General features: G+C 40.6%; 2 protein-coding genes and 1 long non-coding RNA gene across 10 annotated transcripts in view; 2 read left to right on the plus strand and 1 right to left on the minus strand.

The window, feature by feature from the left end:
* Positions 1-10,958, plus strand: zbtb24 (zinc finger and BTB domain containing 24). Of its 6 annotated transcripts, none has more exons than XM_051396425.1 (9): positions 1-83; positions 1,142-1,962; positions 2,274-2,441; positions 2,652-2,735; positions 2,831-2,914; positions 3,334-3,415; positions 3,522-9,110; positions 9,667-10,143; positions 10,734-10,958. In XM_051396425.1, exons 2-7 carry the CDS (start codon positions 1,164-1,166, stop codon positions 4,396-4,398), a joined length of 2,094 nt encoding a protein of 697 aa, XP_051252385.1. In that variant the 5' UTR covers positions 1-83; positions 1,142-1,163; the 3' UTR covers positions 4,399-9,110; positions 9,667-10,143; positions 10,734-10,958. The 6 variants fall into 6 exon arrangements, with proteins under 6 accessions (XP_051252385.1, XP_051252384.1, XP_051252380.1 ...); XM_051396424.1 differs by lacking the exon at positions 1-83 and adding an exon at positions 98-289; XM_051396420.1 differs by lacking the exon at positions 1-83 and having other exon boundaries at positions 606-1,962; positions 3,522-7,958; positions 8,920-9,110.
* The window catches only part of si:ch73-242m19.1 (uncharacterized), a 25,642-nt gene continuing 14,676 nt past the window's right edge, over positions 5,105-16,070 (minus strand). For 2 of the 3 annotated variants that reach the window (XM_051396415.1, XM_051396416.1), the window contains exons 29-46: positions 15,511-15,664; positions 15,290-15,385; positions 14,127-14,291; positions 13,787-14,001; positions 13,261-13,399; positions 13,067-13,187; positions 12,867-12,976; positions 12,194-12,343; positions 12,028-12,075; positions 10,629-10,796; positions 10,285-10,437; positions 9,997-10,131; positions 8,969-9,121; positions 7,676-7,885; positions 6,502-6,622; positions 6,334-6,396; positions 5,948-6,099; positions 5,105-5,526 (exon numbers count right to left, since the gene is read on the minus strand). In XM_051396415.1, the coding sequence (XP_051252375.1) occupies positions 5,473-5,526; positions 5,948-6,099; positions 6,334-6,396; positions 6,502-6,622; positions 7,676-7,885; positions 8,969-9,121; positions 9,997-10,131; positions 10,285-10,437; positions 10,629-10,796; positions 12,028-12,075; positions 12,194-12,343; positions 12,867-12,976; positions 13,067-13,187; positions 13,261-13,399; positions 13,787-14,001; positions 14,127-14,291; positions 15,290-15,385; positions 15,511-15,664 (2,407 nt within the window). In that variant the 3' untranslated portion in view covers positions 5,105-5,472. Of the gene's footprint in view, positions 5,527-5,947; positions 6,100-6,333; positions 6,397-6,501; positions 6,623-7,675; positions 7,952-8,968; positions 9,122-9,996; positions 10,132-10,284; positions 10,438-10,628; positions 10,797-12,027; positions 12,076-12,193; positions 12,344-12,866; positions 12,977-13,066; positions 13,188-13,260; positions 13,400-13,786; positions 14,002-14,126; positions 14,292-15,289; positions 15,386-15,510; positions 15,665-16,070 lie in introns of those variants that run through there. The other variant, XM_051396417.1, reaches the window with a different exon arrangement.
* LOC127361639 (uncharacterized) overlaps positions 14,239-16,070 on the plus strand; it is a 2,472-nt gene continuing 640 nt past the window's right edge. Inside the window, exon 1 of the long non-coding RNA XR_007884317.1 lies at positions 14,239-14,336. This is a non-coding gene — a long non-coding RNA (uncharacterized LOC127361639). The remainder of the gene's footprint in view (positions 14,337-16,070) is intronic.

Genomic DNA, 16,070 nt, shown 5'->3' on the forward strand with positions numbered 1-16,070 from the left:
AGCTGTGCGAGGATCTCGTCAGAACCGTCAACTCTCGCGATAAGTCCCCCATTCTCGCCCTCCCGTCCAGCGATAGTTAGAAGGTAAGGTCCTAAAAGCTCCCTATTTTAAATTACACCGCGGTGCTTTGTGTGCTTTCACTGTTCTGTTCTGGGGTCCTGTTACAAAACATAAACACTAGTGAAGTGTAGTTAGTTCAACGCATTATTTCAGTCGCACACTTTCTGTTACTTTCTGCTGGTTGTGGCCTGTTTTCGAGCTAGCGGCTGATGCATTGTTAAGAGACGATGTAAGTTAGCTTTGTCTGCTAGTTGTTCAGGAGGTTCCTCTGTTGTTGTGGGATTAATAGTTAAGTTAGGGGAACTTTGTATGAATGTGGTCGACACTTAAACGTAGAGAAAATAGAGAGATTAATGCGCTAAGTTGTGTGAATAAAATATATGTGTAGGGTTGCAAGCGCTAGTGCTTAAATTGTTAATTGATTGTCACAATTATCTGGCTGATCAATCAATTAACCGTTTTTTCCCCTCCTGTTATTTAATAAGAGAAAACACTCCAGTAAAGAGTTTTTCAAAGTGTAAGGATTCCTTTTTTATTTTCTTACATTATATATTTGGGTTGTTGAGATCAGTATCAGACATCACAGTATTTTCATTAATCTGTTTTCTTTTTTTATTGATCAAGTAATTATTTAGTGTATAAACTGAGAAAATAACAAACAAATTGCTTGTTTTGTGCAACCAACAGTGCAAAACCCACAATTATTCACTTTACAGTCATACAAAACACAGACAAGCAGATTGGTGTTCATATAAATGATTTAAAACGATAAACAGATTATAAAAATCGTTTATATGATTGTTGACTGACTAAACTAATTATTTGATTAATTGACCAATCATTGCAGCACAACTACAGATTGATCTGTAAAATAATCATTAGTTCCAGCCTTAAAACAAGATGATGTTCTTTGTATTTCCCAGCTTTTCTTTTAAAAGACATTGCATTGATTAAGTTTTAAAGTTTGTACATTGAAATACACACTTACAGATAAAAATACATCCTATATTGTGTTTCTTTATCTCAGTCTTATGCACTATTCTGTCTCTTTTGATATAAAGTTGATTTTCACTGCCTGCAGGAACAGAAGTGTTTGCTTTGAGATGTCTCAGAAAGCAACGACCAGGACTTCATCGCTCATGGCCCTTCATTCAGATTCACATAAACAGAGCATCCTGAGCAAATTCGACAAGCTCAGGAAAAGGGACTTACTGTGCGACATCACCCTTGTTGTGGAAGACGTGCACTTCAAGGCGCACAAAGCCCTGCTGGCAGCAAGCAGCGAGTACTTCTCCCTCATGTTCACGGCAGACAATCAGCCTCAACCTACCTACCGGCTGGATGGTATGGCAGCGAAGATGTTTGCTGCAGTGCTGGAGTTCATCTACAGCGCCCAGGTGTCTGTGGAGGAGAACGCCACAGAGCAGCTTCTGGCCACGGCTCGACTCATGGAGGTCAGTGACCTTGTCAAGGCGCTCACTGAACTCACACGCTCTGCTGCAGCGGTTAAAGAGGCGGAGGCAGAATTAGCAAAGGTGCCAGATCTGTCCAAACGCAAAAGAGGACGGCCAAAGAAAAACCTGGATGTGCCTGTAACCCAGCCGGAGGGGAGTAGTGCCCCATGTGAGAGCTCAGACGAGGGGCAGGATAGAGCAGCAAGTGAGTCACGACCTAAAGATGATGCGGATTACAACCCGGGAGCCCACCGACAGAGCAAACGCAAAGTCAGGCCACCGGTGAAATACAAGAGCTACACGGTGGCCAGCGACACGGCGGGAAGCAAAGAGCCTGGGAAGAGAGGCAGGAAGAGGAAATACCCCAACACTGAGGCCCGATGTGAGGAATGTGGCAAAGTATTCAAAAACCACCTCTTTTTAAAGATTCACCAAAGAACTCATACAGGTAATAAGAGCTTATTCCCTCCAGAATTAACCCTTTAACATAGAAGGCCGAGGTGCTGATGAGAAAGCTCTATGAACAGTAAATGTCTGCAACTTGTGTTTTATAGATTGTTGGAAAATGATGTGCTCAGTTAGGACTGATTAGGCTTTAATTAACACTCACACAGCGTCCATCACAGATGTTTGATTCTGTTAGGAAAAGGGGGAGAAAAAAAGTCTGAACATATGTCTCTCAACAAATTAACCTCACTGTTGTTACTCTGCAGGTGATATCGTACCTGTTTACTTCATTGTCATCATTTTCCCCCCCAGGAGAGAAGCCTTTTCAGTGCCTGGTTTGTGGAAAGGGTTTTACCCAGAAGCACGCTCTGCTGTCTCACCAGCGCATGCACACAGGAGAAAAGCCGTTTGTTTGTACTATCTGCTCCAAAGCGCTCTCCACCAAACACACCCTGCAAGAGCACATGAACCTCCATGAAGGTGGGTTCATCCTGTTAGTTCTTCATTCACTATTTATTTTCTGATGATTAACCTTTTCCCATCTTTAATGCATCCATAATAAATGGGAAAGGTGTATTTTTTTAGTGTAGTTTGGGTGTATTTGGTCGTCTTTTGAGAAAACTGCATTCTGGTGACTCTTATCAAATAGTTACTCTGCTATAAATGATGTCTCTTTACCTGCATCCTTAGGAAAGAAACCATTTAGCTGTGACAAATGTGTAAAGACCTTCACTCAGAACAGGCAACTTAAAAGCCATTACAGAGTTCATACAGGTAAGAGTCACATCACTTCAACAACAGGAGCTTAATTCGAATGCAGTCAGTCCAAAAGGCTGAATAACTTGTTCTTTATTCTTTTTTAATTAAAGGCAAATTGTTACCAGAATGCGCTCAGTGTCATCACAAGTTTTTGGACACGGCTCAGCTGAAAAAGCACCTGAGAACTCACACAGGTAAATCCAGACAAGGCTTGAACAGATCTGTAAATAATTTCTGAGCTATAAAAGGTTCAGTGTGTAACATTTTGGAGGATCTATCGGCAGAAATGAAATTCATAGGTATGTTTTCATTAGTGTATAATCTGAATACAGGAATTGTGTTTTTGTTATCTTAAAATTAGCCTCTATCTCTACGTGTTTACTTCATGTTTCTACAGTAGCCCAGAAGAGACAAACACTGGCTCTAGATAGGGGAGTTTCACGGTCACTGTAGTTTCTCCTTCGAGCTTGGAAGGGGAGGGAATTTCCATCTGCAACTACACCGCTAAATGCCACTAAATCCTCCACGCTGGACCTTTTTAAAACTATTATTACTGTGTAACTTATGAGACACTTTCTGCTGTTGGCTGATGACATTAATAATATCCCTACAGGTGAGAAGCCTTTCACCTGTGAGATTTGTGGAAAGTGTTTCACAGCCAAGAGCACACTGCAGACTCATATCAGAATCCACAAGTGAGAAATAAATAATAATATACACATAATAATATATATTTTGATCCATTGTTAGTATAAAAACATTGATAACACGCTTGGTTAAAATCAAAATGTCCTTTTGCAGAGGTGAGAAGCCATATGAGTGCAGCTTCTGCAACAAATCATTCTCCGACCCCAGTGCAAGAAGACGACACGTCACCTCTCACTCGGGAAAGAAACCCTTCACCTGCTCCTCCTGCAGCCTGTCGTTCACCCGCATGGACAATCTGAGAACACACACCAAATCCCACAACAAGGAAAGAGCTGCAGCAACAGAAGCCTCGTCCGACGCGGCGGTATCGAACGCCGCAGCACCACCGGAGGAGGTGGGTAACATCCTCCAGCTGCAGGACTACCAGCTGCCTTCCAGCTCTGAACAGGAGATCCAGCTGGTGGTGACGGGAGATGTTAACTTTGTGCCGGCTCAGGACCAGGAGATCAGCATCATCACCACAGAGGGAGAGACGACAGAATCGGCCCACTCCAGACTCACCCTCCTCACCCAGTCGTCAGGAAACGTGCAGAACGTGGCTCTGGTCACACAAGGCGCCGTGGTGGACCCGAGCCCTCAGATTCAGACTGTCGGTACGCTGGAGGGCCAGATGACACGGCAGCCTGAGCAGATGCATGTTATCACTCTGAGTAAAGAGGCAATGGAGCATCTACAGGCCCACCACGGTCCCCCGCAGCCCCTTCAGATAGCACAGCGACCCGTCCAGCAGCTGCAGGTGATGGCCCAGCCCATCCAGCAGCTGGCTGTCGCTCAGGAGAGCTCGCAGGGGCAGGTGAGCAGGGAGCAACACAGCCGGGCCATCCACATCAGCAGCCAGAGCAGCCAGCCCATCTCCATCAGCCAGACCAGCGAGCAGATCTCCAGCCACCACATCCAGGGACAGACGTTTCAGATCCAGGCAGGGACCGTCTCCTACCTGTACACCACCGGGCTGCCGCAGGAGAGTTGAGTGTTTGCCAGGTCCACACTCTAAATACTGCTGCTACAGTGCACATTAATAATGAATGAACAAAACTAGTATATATTATTATATATATATATCCTATTATAATGGAGTACGAATATTTTTACTTACTTATTTAGTTTTACTGCAACTTTACATTTTCTTACATTAATAACTACGTACACAGTTAAAGTTGTTTTCTTCTGGAAAACTGAGATTTGAGTCTCTTACTAAATAGCAATACATTTCACAAACATGTTCTTGGTAAAACAACTGGAAGATAAATGATATGCAGCAGCAGCAATAAGCAGCCGATAATCATAGATATTGGAGAGTTACAAAAATATGATAACGATATTAAATTGCCTAATATTCATGTTTTACATACCAGTAAACATGTTCACAAATATTTTTGATGATGATCCTTTAAATTTATTTTTGTTTTAAGAACCGTTACCGAAATATGAACTAAGTAGAACATTTTACAGTTAAAAACATCAATATATCTGCAATAAGCTCATATGAGACTAGTTCTAATATGCAAAAAGCTGGTTACAGTTGCAGTTTGACAGCAAAACTTCATGTCTTGGATGTTGGAGCTTCTTTAAGTGAAATAATCTGAATCTGAATACCTATGATGGGCTTTAGGAAGGGGTCAGCAGTAAAACAAAAGGTTAATATTTCTTGATCAAAATCATGGACTGACACAATGTTGTGTTTTATTAAAACTGAATACAACATTTTATTGTCAATTGATAGAAAGTATTCTAACATTAATGCATTTTACATGAAGAAAAAGTGTCTATGGGGCTGAAATATGGAAGCAGTGTAAAGGTACTGCACTTTTTGGAAGGGAATACATGCACAGTACATGATGATCTAAAATAAACTGGATAATAAAATGCCATGATGATTGAAAATGAGCCAAACCCTCACTTAGGTTTATGCTTTAAAAATAACACGGATACAATTTGTTTCACATACAACTAAAGACAGAACCAGAGAGCACCCTGAATGTCAAACAGCAGCTAACTTGTTAACAAGTGGGTGTTGCTTTACAAAATACCCTCTGGGAAAACCTCACAGGTCTGGTAGCGTCGTCTCAGCAGTTGGGACGCGCAGGCGAGTCGGATCCTGAAAGAACAACAAAGGCTGATTTGAATGTTGATTGTGTATTCATCCAAGGACAGTGTAACAGCACTCTGGAGCATATTACTACTGATGAGAAATGAACATTTGTTTACATTTACCTAATAAAACATGCTTTAAGGTACAGCTGGGCAATACTAAGTTATACAAATATATAAGTAAAATATATCAACATACGGTATACAGAACATCTACATAACTTGACAATACAGTGTTCGACATTGAACTGTCAGAAAAGCAAATAAACAAATTTCCCAAACTGTTTCTTTAAGGCAGTAATTAATTTCAATAATTAAACTGAAATGAACTCTTCCCCATACTTTATCATCCTACAGCACTTTCAGGAGTTTAAACTTCAGTTGAACATGTTGTAACGCACTCCACTGTGCTTCTCGGGCTCACTCACTGCTTTCGGTCGGTCTATTCTTGTATCAGAACGGCTCCTGGCTGTTTCTGCTCTCTGGTGTCTTGGCTCTGTCGCACAGTCCTGAAGTGTGCCGTAGTTTGTGAGGCTGCCAAGCTGCAGGGCGGACTGCTGCTGACTGGCCCTGCGTGGACCTGAGACAGAAATAGAACAAAGACTGAGCTTTAAACCTCCCAAAATACGATTTATAATGGAATTTAAAATGTAATCACAAAATGCTATGAGTATCTGGATAACATGATGGCTTTAATTTTACTCCTGAACCGCATGAGCAGGTAGAAATCCAGGTATAAATCGCAAGATATTATTTTTTTTTTTGTGTTGCAGATTATCACTGCTCTGAGATGAAGGTAAGGTGGGTACGGTACCTGCTGAGGGACTTCTAGCACTCAATCTGCTCACTGACAGCGTGTAATAAGCCCTGCTTTGGCCTGTGATGGAATTGAGAGTGAAATGTCATGTGAAATTATTTGAAACAAATGGAAAAAAGGAATTGGCCAGTATCTGTCGTACTGTTTGTCTCTGTCGATGTGTACCTGTCGTAGAGGTGCATCGGGACAAAGCTGCTTCCATGTCGTTCACCTGGTTCTGCAGTTTGTCCACCTGCTGAAAGGCTTCTTGTTTGAGGGTGAGCTCTTGCTGTAGCCGTCCCCTCACCTACACCCAGAAAATATGAAGAATCTCGTATTATTTTACCTTAAAGTTGAGGTTTTCTTGTCAGTCATGGGTTGCCTTGAAAGTTCGTACATTTCCAGAGGAGGAATCCTACTGACTTCCTCCAGCGCCACCATGAGGCTGAAGTGTAATATCTCACTAACTGTTGGATGGATTGCCTTGAAATTTGGCGCACACGTTCATGTTTTCCTCAGGATGAATAGTCCTTTTTCACAGCAGCCATTTTGATGTGAAATAGTCAGGTAAACACAGGCGTTACCAATGATACTAATTCATGTTTCGTTACATTTAGTGTAGCAGAGACTTTCCAACGAGCCAACGTGCAGCATAAAAAGCAGCAACCAATGGAACAGAACTTAAATAGTATTATTGGTAACACCTTTGTTTACCCTACTATTTCATGTCAAAATGGCTGCTGTGAAAAAGGTCTATTATAATGCCTTTATGATACCCTTGCTTTTCTTCCAGCACCATCATCAGGTCTAAATTTATGGCTGATGACACATGGCTGCAGATGCTAAATCTTGAAATTAAATTTTTTTGTTTAAACATTAAAAGCTCCAAAGCATTTTTTTTGTTCTTTATGTAATTCAGTGTGAGAGAAACTTTGAAATGGTTCTCCAAATGTTGCTTTTATAGAAATATATAATTAAAAAATCAACTTAAAATTGTTGTGATCTTTACTTCGGCCACTAAAACACAAAAGTAATTTCTTCATGTGTTTTGTTTAAGTGACTTTAAAAAATACATTAATGACTTGAACAAGAATACAGGTAATTGTGTATCATTGCCATCCAGTGAAAATCTAGAGTTGGAAATTGTGATGATTTTAAAACTTTTCTGATCGGTTGAGACAAGATTTTTCCTTCTTAAGCCAAAAAACAATAAAGACCCATTTGGATTATCTGAAAAATGTATTGTCACAAACCTGAAAAGGTTACAGCACAGATACAGCACATGGTTTTCACAGGACAAGTATTTGCACACACACACACACCAACACACACATTAGTCTAATGAAGATAATTTACAGACCTGTCGGATCTCTTTGGCGCTGCGCTGTCGGTGTAGCTGGTTCATCCTGCTACCTCTGTCCAGCTGCTCGCTGAGCGCCCTGAGCTGTGTCTCTCTGTCCTCCATGTCGGCTCTCATTTGTTCCAGGCTCTGCACTCGATAGCTGTCCAGCTCCTGCCTGCTGCGGGCCTCCTGTGCAGACTGATGCCTGGACACCTGGAGCTCCGCTGTCTGTGTATCAGCGGGTATTTAATGAATTCATCCAGGATGCACTTGGCAGCTCTGTAGTTTCTACGCCTCCAGGGTTTGACATTTAAAACTTCATTATAGAGTTTTACATGAATGTAAGTCTATAGGAGCAGAATGTGATACTTAGTTAAGATAGTAACTAGTATAGTTAAGAGTTAGAAAGGATGCGGAAGCAAGTAAAGTCCTTAGCCACTAGAAATCCAATAATGTGCTACTGTAGTTGCACACAATCATAAATACAATACAGGATGTGATATGTGATCATAGAAATACTTCAAATACAGCAAATCTACAACATTTTCTACTTTAACTTTCTACCTGACTAGAGCTGTTATAATCTGTCACTTGACATAAAAGTAATCGAACATAACATAACACACTGCAAATGTGAATATTTTCTGGATATCTTAATCTCCTATGATAGTAAACTGAATAATACATGTTTTGGACATATGAAGACATCACTATGAGCTTTTTTGGATTCTAAACAGTGAATCCATTAATTGTTAAATTGTTATTAATTGGTAGATTAATCAATAATGAGAAGTATCATTTGTTGCAGCCATGAGGCTCACAACACAGCACATTCTTACATTATAAAGGTTCTAGGTGCACGTTAAAGATAGCCTGCCTGATAACTGTTGCACCAAAAAGTGCCCCAAAATCCACAAATTTCCTTTGAGTTGTTAATGCTTTAAACATTTTAAACTAGTCAAATCACAAAAAGAGAGGGATTGTACCTTTAAAGTTGGAATAATTTGAAGACATACTTGAGAAAATAAGATTATGGAATTATGAATAAGTAGATACTAATCTCATTAAGTTAAAATGTAAGATTATAATGGTTATTAACTAAAGTTCATGTCATATATATGTAAACCATCTGTGAATTAATACATTTATATAAGATTTATACTCATTCTAGCAAGATTAGATGAATGACTGTGAGGTGAAACAGAGTTTACCTAAATGTTTTAAACTCAGGGAGGTAACTGTGTGAGAGTTTTTCTCTACAGTCGATGTTGGTGTTCGGGCAGTCGAAGTGTGGATGAGACGACTATGTACCTTCCTGCTGAGCAGCTTCTTGGTGCTGCTGCACTCGGCCTGACAGCAGGTCAACACCTTCCTCACGGCCTCCAGCTCCTCCTGCAGGAAAACCACCTCCTCCTCTGACGTCATCTTCACCCTGAGAGCGTCGGTGCGACAGGTAATCTCCCTCTGGACAACATGAAAAATGTGATACTGTGATTCTACGTTTGCTTTCCCAAACAGGGTTTCAAAAGAGTTTCATTAAAAACATATGGCAGTAAAATAAATACAAAAAACTTCAAATAAACATAAAGGAGTATGGAGAGACAGGAGTAACAAATATTGCAATTAAAAAGTGTAAAAAAAGAAAGAAAGAAAAGATACTTTATATATTGTCCTTCACTTTAAATCTGTTAAATTAATTAATTAATTAAAAAGTAAGGTTTGATGCACACTTTTCTTATCAACATATAAGCAACAAGGGGGGAAAATTAAATGAAAATAAAAAAGATCTGGTAAAAAGGAAATGAGAGAGCAAAGTTAATTTACTTTCTCAACTGATTGCCAAAGTAAAGAGAAAATATAAAGCTTGTTTTAACCAATTAAGTATATTTAAATGTATTCAATGATGCTTTTGACATATCATATATTAAAAAATGAAACAGGTCAAGACCATACACTGTATGATTAAATATGGACATCGTCTCCGTGACGTCACCCCTATGTTTCCAAAGAGCCGTTGTGAAACTCAGTGTGTTCACTGCCTTGGAAGTCCTGACTCATCCGACTACCAGCTAATCCAAAAATGGGCAAAGCCATGGAGCGCGGGTGGAGCTGAATAACGCTACTGAAGTTAGTGAAAACAGCCGCCTGTGATGACACCCACCTGTCACTCAAAGCCACTCAAGTTGCCACTTTGTCAAAAACTAACTAGATAAGAGCTTGTAGACACAGACAGGAAAACACAAGCTTTTTGACTCATGGTGTTTGTTTGTGTGTCTGCTTTCCTGTCGCTGCGGGGGGATGAATTTGATTTGTGAGTATTGAATATTGTGTTTGCTGACCTGCTGAGTTTGAAGCAGCTGTCGGTGAAGTTTCTCCTGGTCGACCAGCTGCCTCCAGCTGCTCAGAGCCTTCAGTTTACAGAGCAGAGAAGTCAGCCGGCTGTTCTCCAGGTGCAACTCATGGACTTCTTCTTTCTAACAGAACAGGTAGGACACACCGATATGTTTATGTGTCTGTTCTTGCATGAAATAATGCAGTGTTTTTGTTTGCCTTAGAAAATAAAAGACCTGTGTAAACTTATCAATTTTTGTTAAGTTTAGATTCTGGCGCTATCTGTCTTCCTGTACCTTTAACTGCGTGACTGTGAGTCCATCATTGTCTTTGGTGCAGCTGTACATCTTCTTGAGTTTAATAATTCTGTCCACTCCTTCGCCTCTTATTCTGTTCACCATTTCGCTCACATCCTGCTCCATCTGCCGGTGGTGCTCATCAAGCCTGGCCTGAGATACGAACAAAGGATGAGTAAAGGTCAAAATGTAAGCATCTGAAACTTGGAAATTGGACAATTAATGCTGCTAAACTACAATTTAATACTAGAAACAGTAGAAATCAGTCAGAGGTGCACAAACCTCTAAATTTGAAGATGAGTTTGGTTATGTTGGACCAAAGAATCAGGAAAAACAAATCTCACCTTTAGCTGGACGCAGGAGGAGAAGAGGTGTCGGACCAAAGGGTCGTAGCGTTCTCTGAATTTGAGACTGAGTTTCTCCTCTAGATTTCTCTTCTCTTCTTCCAGGTGAGCGACCTGGGCCTGCAGCGCTGAGATCTCCAACATCATCCCACGACAAACAGCAGCCACCTGTGGGACAGTAACACGGCACAGAAACACTGAGATCAGGTCAAACAAGTGCTGCTGAGGCTGGCAGGAATTCGGTGATACAGGAAGTTTTAGAGGTCATAAAGTGTTGGATAAGGAGAATGCTGGGATCCCCAAAGTCATTAAAAAGTCTCTCACATCTGATTTATCGTGTTAATGTTACGATTATTATTATTGCACATATTCTTTTTATTCATTTAATCTGTGAACTTTTGCACATTCATTCCTCTTTATTTTAAACGCTGTAAAGCTCTTTTCATTTATTTACTTTTTAGTGCACATTTTTCTATTTTACATTAGGCTTCTTAACTTTTTTTAGTACTTTTCTTTTTTCTTTTCTCTTCCTATGATTACTGTTGAGCACCAAAATACAAAGGCAAGTTCACTGTATGTGAAAATCTAGTTTGCAATGAACCTGATTCTGATTTTAGTATTTTATTTCCCTGTTATATCATTAAAACAACTCTAGATTTCATGACATGCAATAATAGTCAGGGTTCCTACGCGTCCTGTAAAACCTTGAAAACATGAACATTTAGAGACTAGTTTTCCAGTCAACCTGCAATTTAAATTTTTACTGTAGCTCCTCACTCATCTCGCCAAATTTTATGTGACACAAGATAAATTCTACTTGATTTAAACTGTTACTTATGGGCTGTGGCTATAATGTTATGGTGAGAGGACTGTTGTAAACTGTAGTCAATTTGCCAGAGAGCGCAGCAGAAAAACCACCTACCTGTTATCAACCTGAGAGATTTTATCATGAACCTTGCATCTTTAAAAAAGAAATGAGCCCAACAGTAAATGATATGACTCTTGGGGAGCTCTACTGTATTGTCAATAAAAAAATCCTGGAAAGGGTCTTAAAAAATGATTTCTTATAAAGAGTGGGAACAGAAATAAATACATATATAAAAGCTACCTACAATACATATAAAATATTTTTCTTATTGATGAGGCATTGTCCAAATACTGTTCAAGATTTCATGATAATACATCTAATATTTGGCGAGATACAGACACTTTATGTTGATTAATTTCCCTCTGGACTAACTGTTCCATTTCTCGAGTCTTGCTGCTAAAAAACCCTTTCCCAGCTGCCTCTGTTGAGCTGGAAATCCCACATGAAATCCAAAAGATATGGATTTAAGTCACGTTATCTCACATGATTTTTCATATGACCCACAAAATCATTTGTAATTGCAGTGTTTACCTCTTTGTGAGAGCTGCTGGATGGAGAGTCCTTAAGATTCTTTAAATCCTGCAGTTAAAAATAAAAAAGAGAATGAACTCACAATGAGACCATACAAAATGTTAAAGAACAATACACTCATGAAGCCATGAAGCTATGAAAATGTAATAATAATGCCCACGTGTACCTGCTCTCTCTGATGCAGGAGCTGAGTCTCCTGCTGCAGGATCTGTTCATAAAACTGAGAGTAAAGCAGGAAGCTGCGACGCTCTCTCTCCATCAGAGAACAGCCGAGGTGAGTGAGACACTGCTGGAGATGATCCTGAGAGACCCTCAGCTGAAACAAGAGACACTCAGCAGGCTTATTACTCAGCATGGACGCACAGTAATGCTCTTTTTACTACACTGATATCATAAGTCATCGTACAAGGGACGGATCTAGAGAAATATTCATGAGGTGGCAAAAGGGCATGGAGACTTTAAGGGGTGGCAGAAATATATGCTGATTTAATCACAATCAATTTTTGCTTGGAAATGAAGATATTTGAACTTAAGAACATGACATTATTGTGGCACGTAGTACACACAGAGTTAAGCGCTGAATGGAAATAGCTAAAGGTTACATTAGAAATCAATAAATTGTTTTTTTAACAATTTTTTTTTGCATAATTAATCTAAATTAATGGTAGAGCATAACCCTAACCCATTAGTCCTTACCACAGCGGCCTGAGTTTGATTCCAACCTGCGCCCCTTTGCTGCATGTTAACCCCCCTCTAACGCGCCCTCCTTTCCTGTCTATCTTCACCTGTATAAAAAGCCCCTAAAAAATATCTTACACTTGACATGTCACCCCATGTACCTGTCCCTCAGCGTCTTCACTTCCCTCCATCAGCTGCTGGATGAACATCTCCACAATCTGCGGCCGCTCAGGAGACAAACTGTACTTCAGTGGGGCTTTCTTCCACAGCTCTGACCACACACAGAATATTTTCACTGTCAATTCAATTCTATACTTTTCTCTTCTGTATTAAAAGGTAGATTTTGTGTCTTTTTGGGCACCTGTAGGGAGGCCTGTGTCCTGTCGAGTTCGCTCTGAAACCACCAGGGTCAGCTCTCTGTTAATCTTCCTCTGCACTTCTCTGATCATGTCACACTCGGTGCTCTCCAGCAGCTTGTGAAGCTGAGAGGGAGGCAGTATATTTTACAAGGTACAAAGACACGAGACAGTAATGTGGGTAGTAGTCGTACTGTACCTGCCGGGCTTTCACGTCAACCTCTGAAGCTCTAGGCGGGGGCAGGAGAGACTGGCTGCCAGAAAGTAAGACCTCATAGTCCCGCTCCTTACCCATTTGTTGAGCCAGAGCTCTCATGCTGGGGTAAAATATTTCAGCTCTGTAAAGTGAGTACAACAAATTTAAATATGGGATCAAACAGTGTATTTTACATAATTTCTTACCCACAATGTTGTTGTTTTTTAGTAGCTGTTCTGGAGCTTTCAATCATATCACATGATCTTTTCCCAGAGATTTCCCAGTTGACATTAGATTGCATTTGAAGTGCTGATGAAGCTGATGAAGAAATGTGATATGATTGAGAGCTTTAGAACAGCCACTTAATGGACCTCATGGTGAGATTGTTTTATCATGTACTGTTAAACTGTTTTGTAGCAATATTCAGTATCTATCTACGCTGACTGGCTGCTATCTGATATTTATTGACAAAAGCTAAACAAACCTGTGTGAATGTAACACAATCCTCGCTGTCTCTGAACTGCAGTACCTGTAGAGTTTCATGAACTGTTGATACAAACTGGGCGTTCTGAACATTTGAGCACCCAGACGTCTTCGGGCCCAGCTCTCCTTGAACACCTGCAGCTGCTTCGTCAGCAGGAGGAAACCTTTCAGCACAGACTGGACTCTGATCGGACCTTGAAGAGGAGCCGTGGAGACACAAGTCTTTTCCTCTTCTTCAGCTCCAAAGCTGAGTTCATCCCCCTTAAACAAAGACAGAACATAGTGTGTGAGGCCTCTTTGATACATTAAAGGAATTAACTCGCAGATCTATGCTGTCTTGTTTGCCTGATTAGTGATCAATTGCCAACTTATAAACAGTCTTTTACCTCATTAGGTTTTCCATCGTGCAGAAGGTCATCTCTGTTGCCATGGAGACGAACAGGCTCTGCCTCTCTTCCACTGTTCAGGACGTCCTCCATGAGCAGCGACACGCCGAGGATCGCTGCGTTGGCCTGCAGTCGGCTGCGATCACTCAGACCGCTCAGACACAGCTGCAGACAAACACAAACACTCTGAATTATCTGTTGTCTGTTAGAGTAAGTTTATCTTCTTTCTAATTCACCTTTTAATGGACGCAGCTCAACGTTTAAAGTAACACATAAAGTCATTTGAAGTTAAATCAATTTGAGAACCAAAATATTGTTGCTGTTAGCCTCGACTGTAGCGGTTTAAAATGTAAAGTGTGTCCTGCAGGTGATGTAAAAGAGAGATTACATGAGTTTGAATGTGCTCAGCAAGCCAATCAAGTAGATCAGTGTTTCTCAAATCGGTGTACGGGGTACACCTAGGGGTACTTTGGAGTACTGCAGTGACATGACAACATTTTTTAAATGGTAACTATGAGTTAAATGTAAATGCTACATAAACCACATTTTATACGAAATATTCCTACACAAAGCAATCGTTGACTGCCGTAAGACCTCTGGAAAAGGATTGCAGTTGCCACCGAGAATAAGGAAAGATCCTCAGTACAGCACAAGCATCGTGTTTTTCATTAAATTTTAAGTGCCCCCCATCAAAAAGACGCAGTTCAGTGCAACTACAACGCTGTTTTAGTGTTATTGCATCCTGCAAAAAAATCGGTGTTCTTCATAATGAATAAGACTCTGATGGTGCACCTCTGTATTGTGGCCTACATCTTTATATTGCCTTTTTTTTTTCCTACCAAAAATGTTTTGTGCTTGGAGGGGGTACATGGGGGTAACCACTGTGTTAGATAATGAAATGTTAACAATTTGTCCTGAGGGGTTCATCATGTAGGGAGCATGATTGTGTGTTCACAGCAATCTGTGTGCTACAATTTGATATTTGTTGCGCACTAGTGATCATTTTGTCCCGATGATAGTGCTGGAGGGAGTCATTAGGTATCATCATTTGGGGACTAAGAATACTTTCCTCAAATTTCATGGCAATGCGGTCTATGGAGAAATCTTACATTCCCACCCTGAGGCCACACCATTAAGAGGATGAAACATATTAGATGTTGAACCTGCATGCAGTGTTCGATGGGAGTGACGTCCCAAACATGCAGAGGGAACAACCCATGCCAGGCTATGAAACATCTCCATGGATACATCCTTTGTGCCTGCAGGGGAAAGACGATATGAGACGAATAAAATATAATAACATTTCCCCTTTCATCTTGACATGTAGTATTACACTTTAAACTGATATGATATTTGTTCACTGGCGTCACATAGCTGAACCAACCTGACAGCCTCGCGTCTCTAGAGGTCGAGGAACAGGCAGCGTGAGACTGAACACGTCAGTCCGGTTACTGTCACTCAGCAGGGGGAGGGCAGTCGCCATGTTGTCGCTCACACTCTGGTAGGAGGCAACATCACCAGAGGAGAGGAACACCTCCCTGAACACAAGACAAACACAACAGAGAGGGTTTTTATTAATACTTTGATAAAATTATTAGATACAGATCATAAAGAGATGATGAAATGTGGGGAGTGAGATGAGGAATGACAGGCAGCAATACCATGTCAGCAGGACACACCTACAGTATGCAATGTCAAATATGTGTTTAAACTGACTGAACAACGATTTTATAATAGTTTTTACCACTAATTTGTCTCTACCAGGTCTTGTAGAAAGATCAATCAGGGAATTGAAAGTTGCCTTAAGCAAGAAGAAAATGGGACAATATGAATTAACTGCTAAAGTGAAGAGCTAAATGCATTCAGCACCTTCTGGACAGCACGGGAAAAACTAAAAGAACAGGGGACGGCATTGCGTCTACTGTTAGGGTTGCCGGTATTCTC

Source organism: Dicentrarchus labrax, unplaced genomic scaffold (genome assembly GCF_905237075.1).
Source record: "Dicentrarchus labrax unplaced genomic scaffold, dlabrax2021, whole genome shotgun sequence".
Taxonomy (NCBI): domain Eukaryota; kingdom Metazoa; phylum Chordata; class Actinopteri; family Moronidae; genus Dicentrarchus; species Dicentrarchus labrax.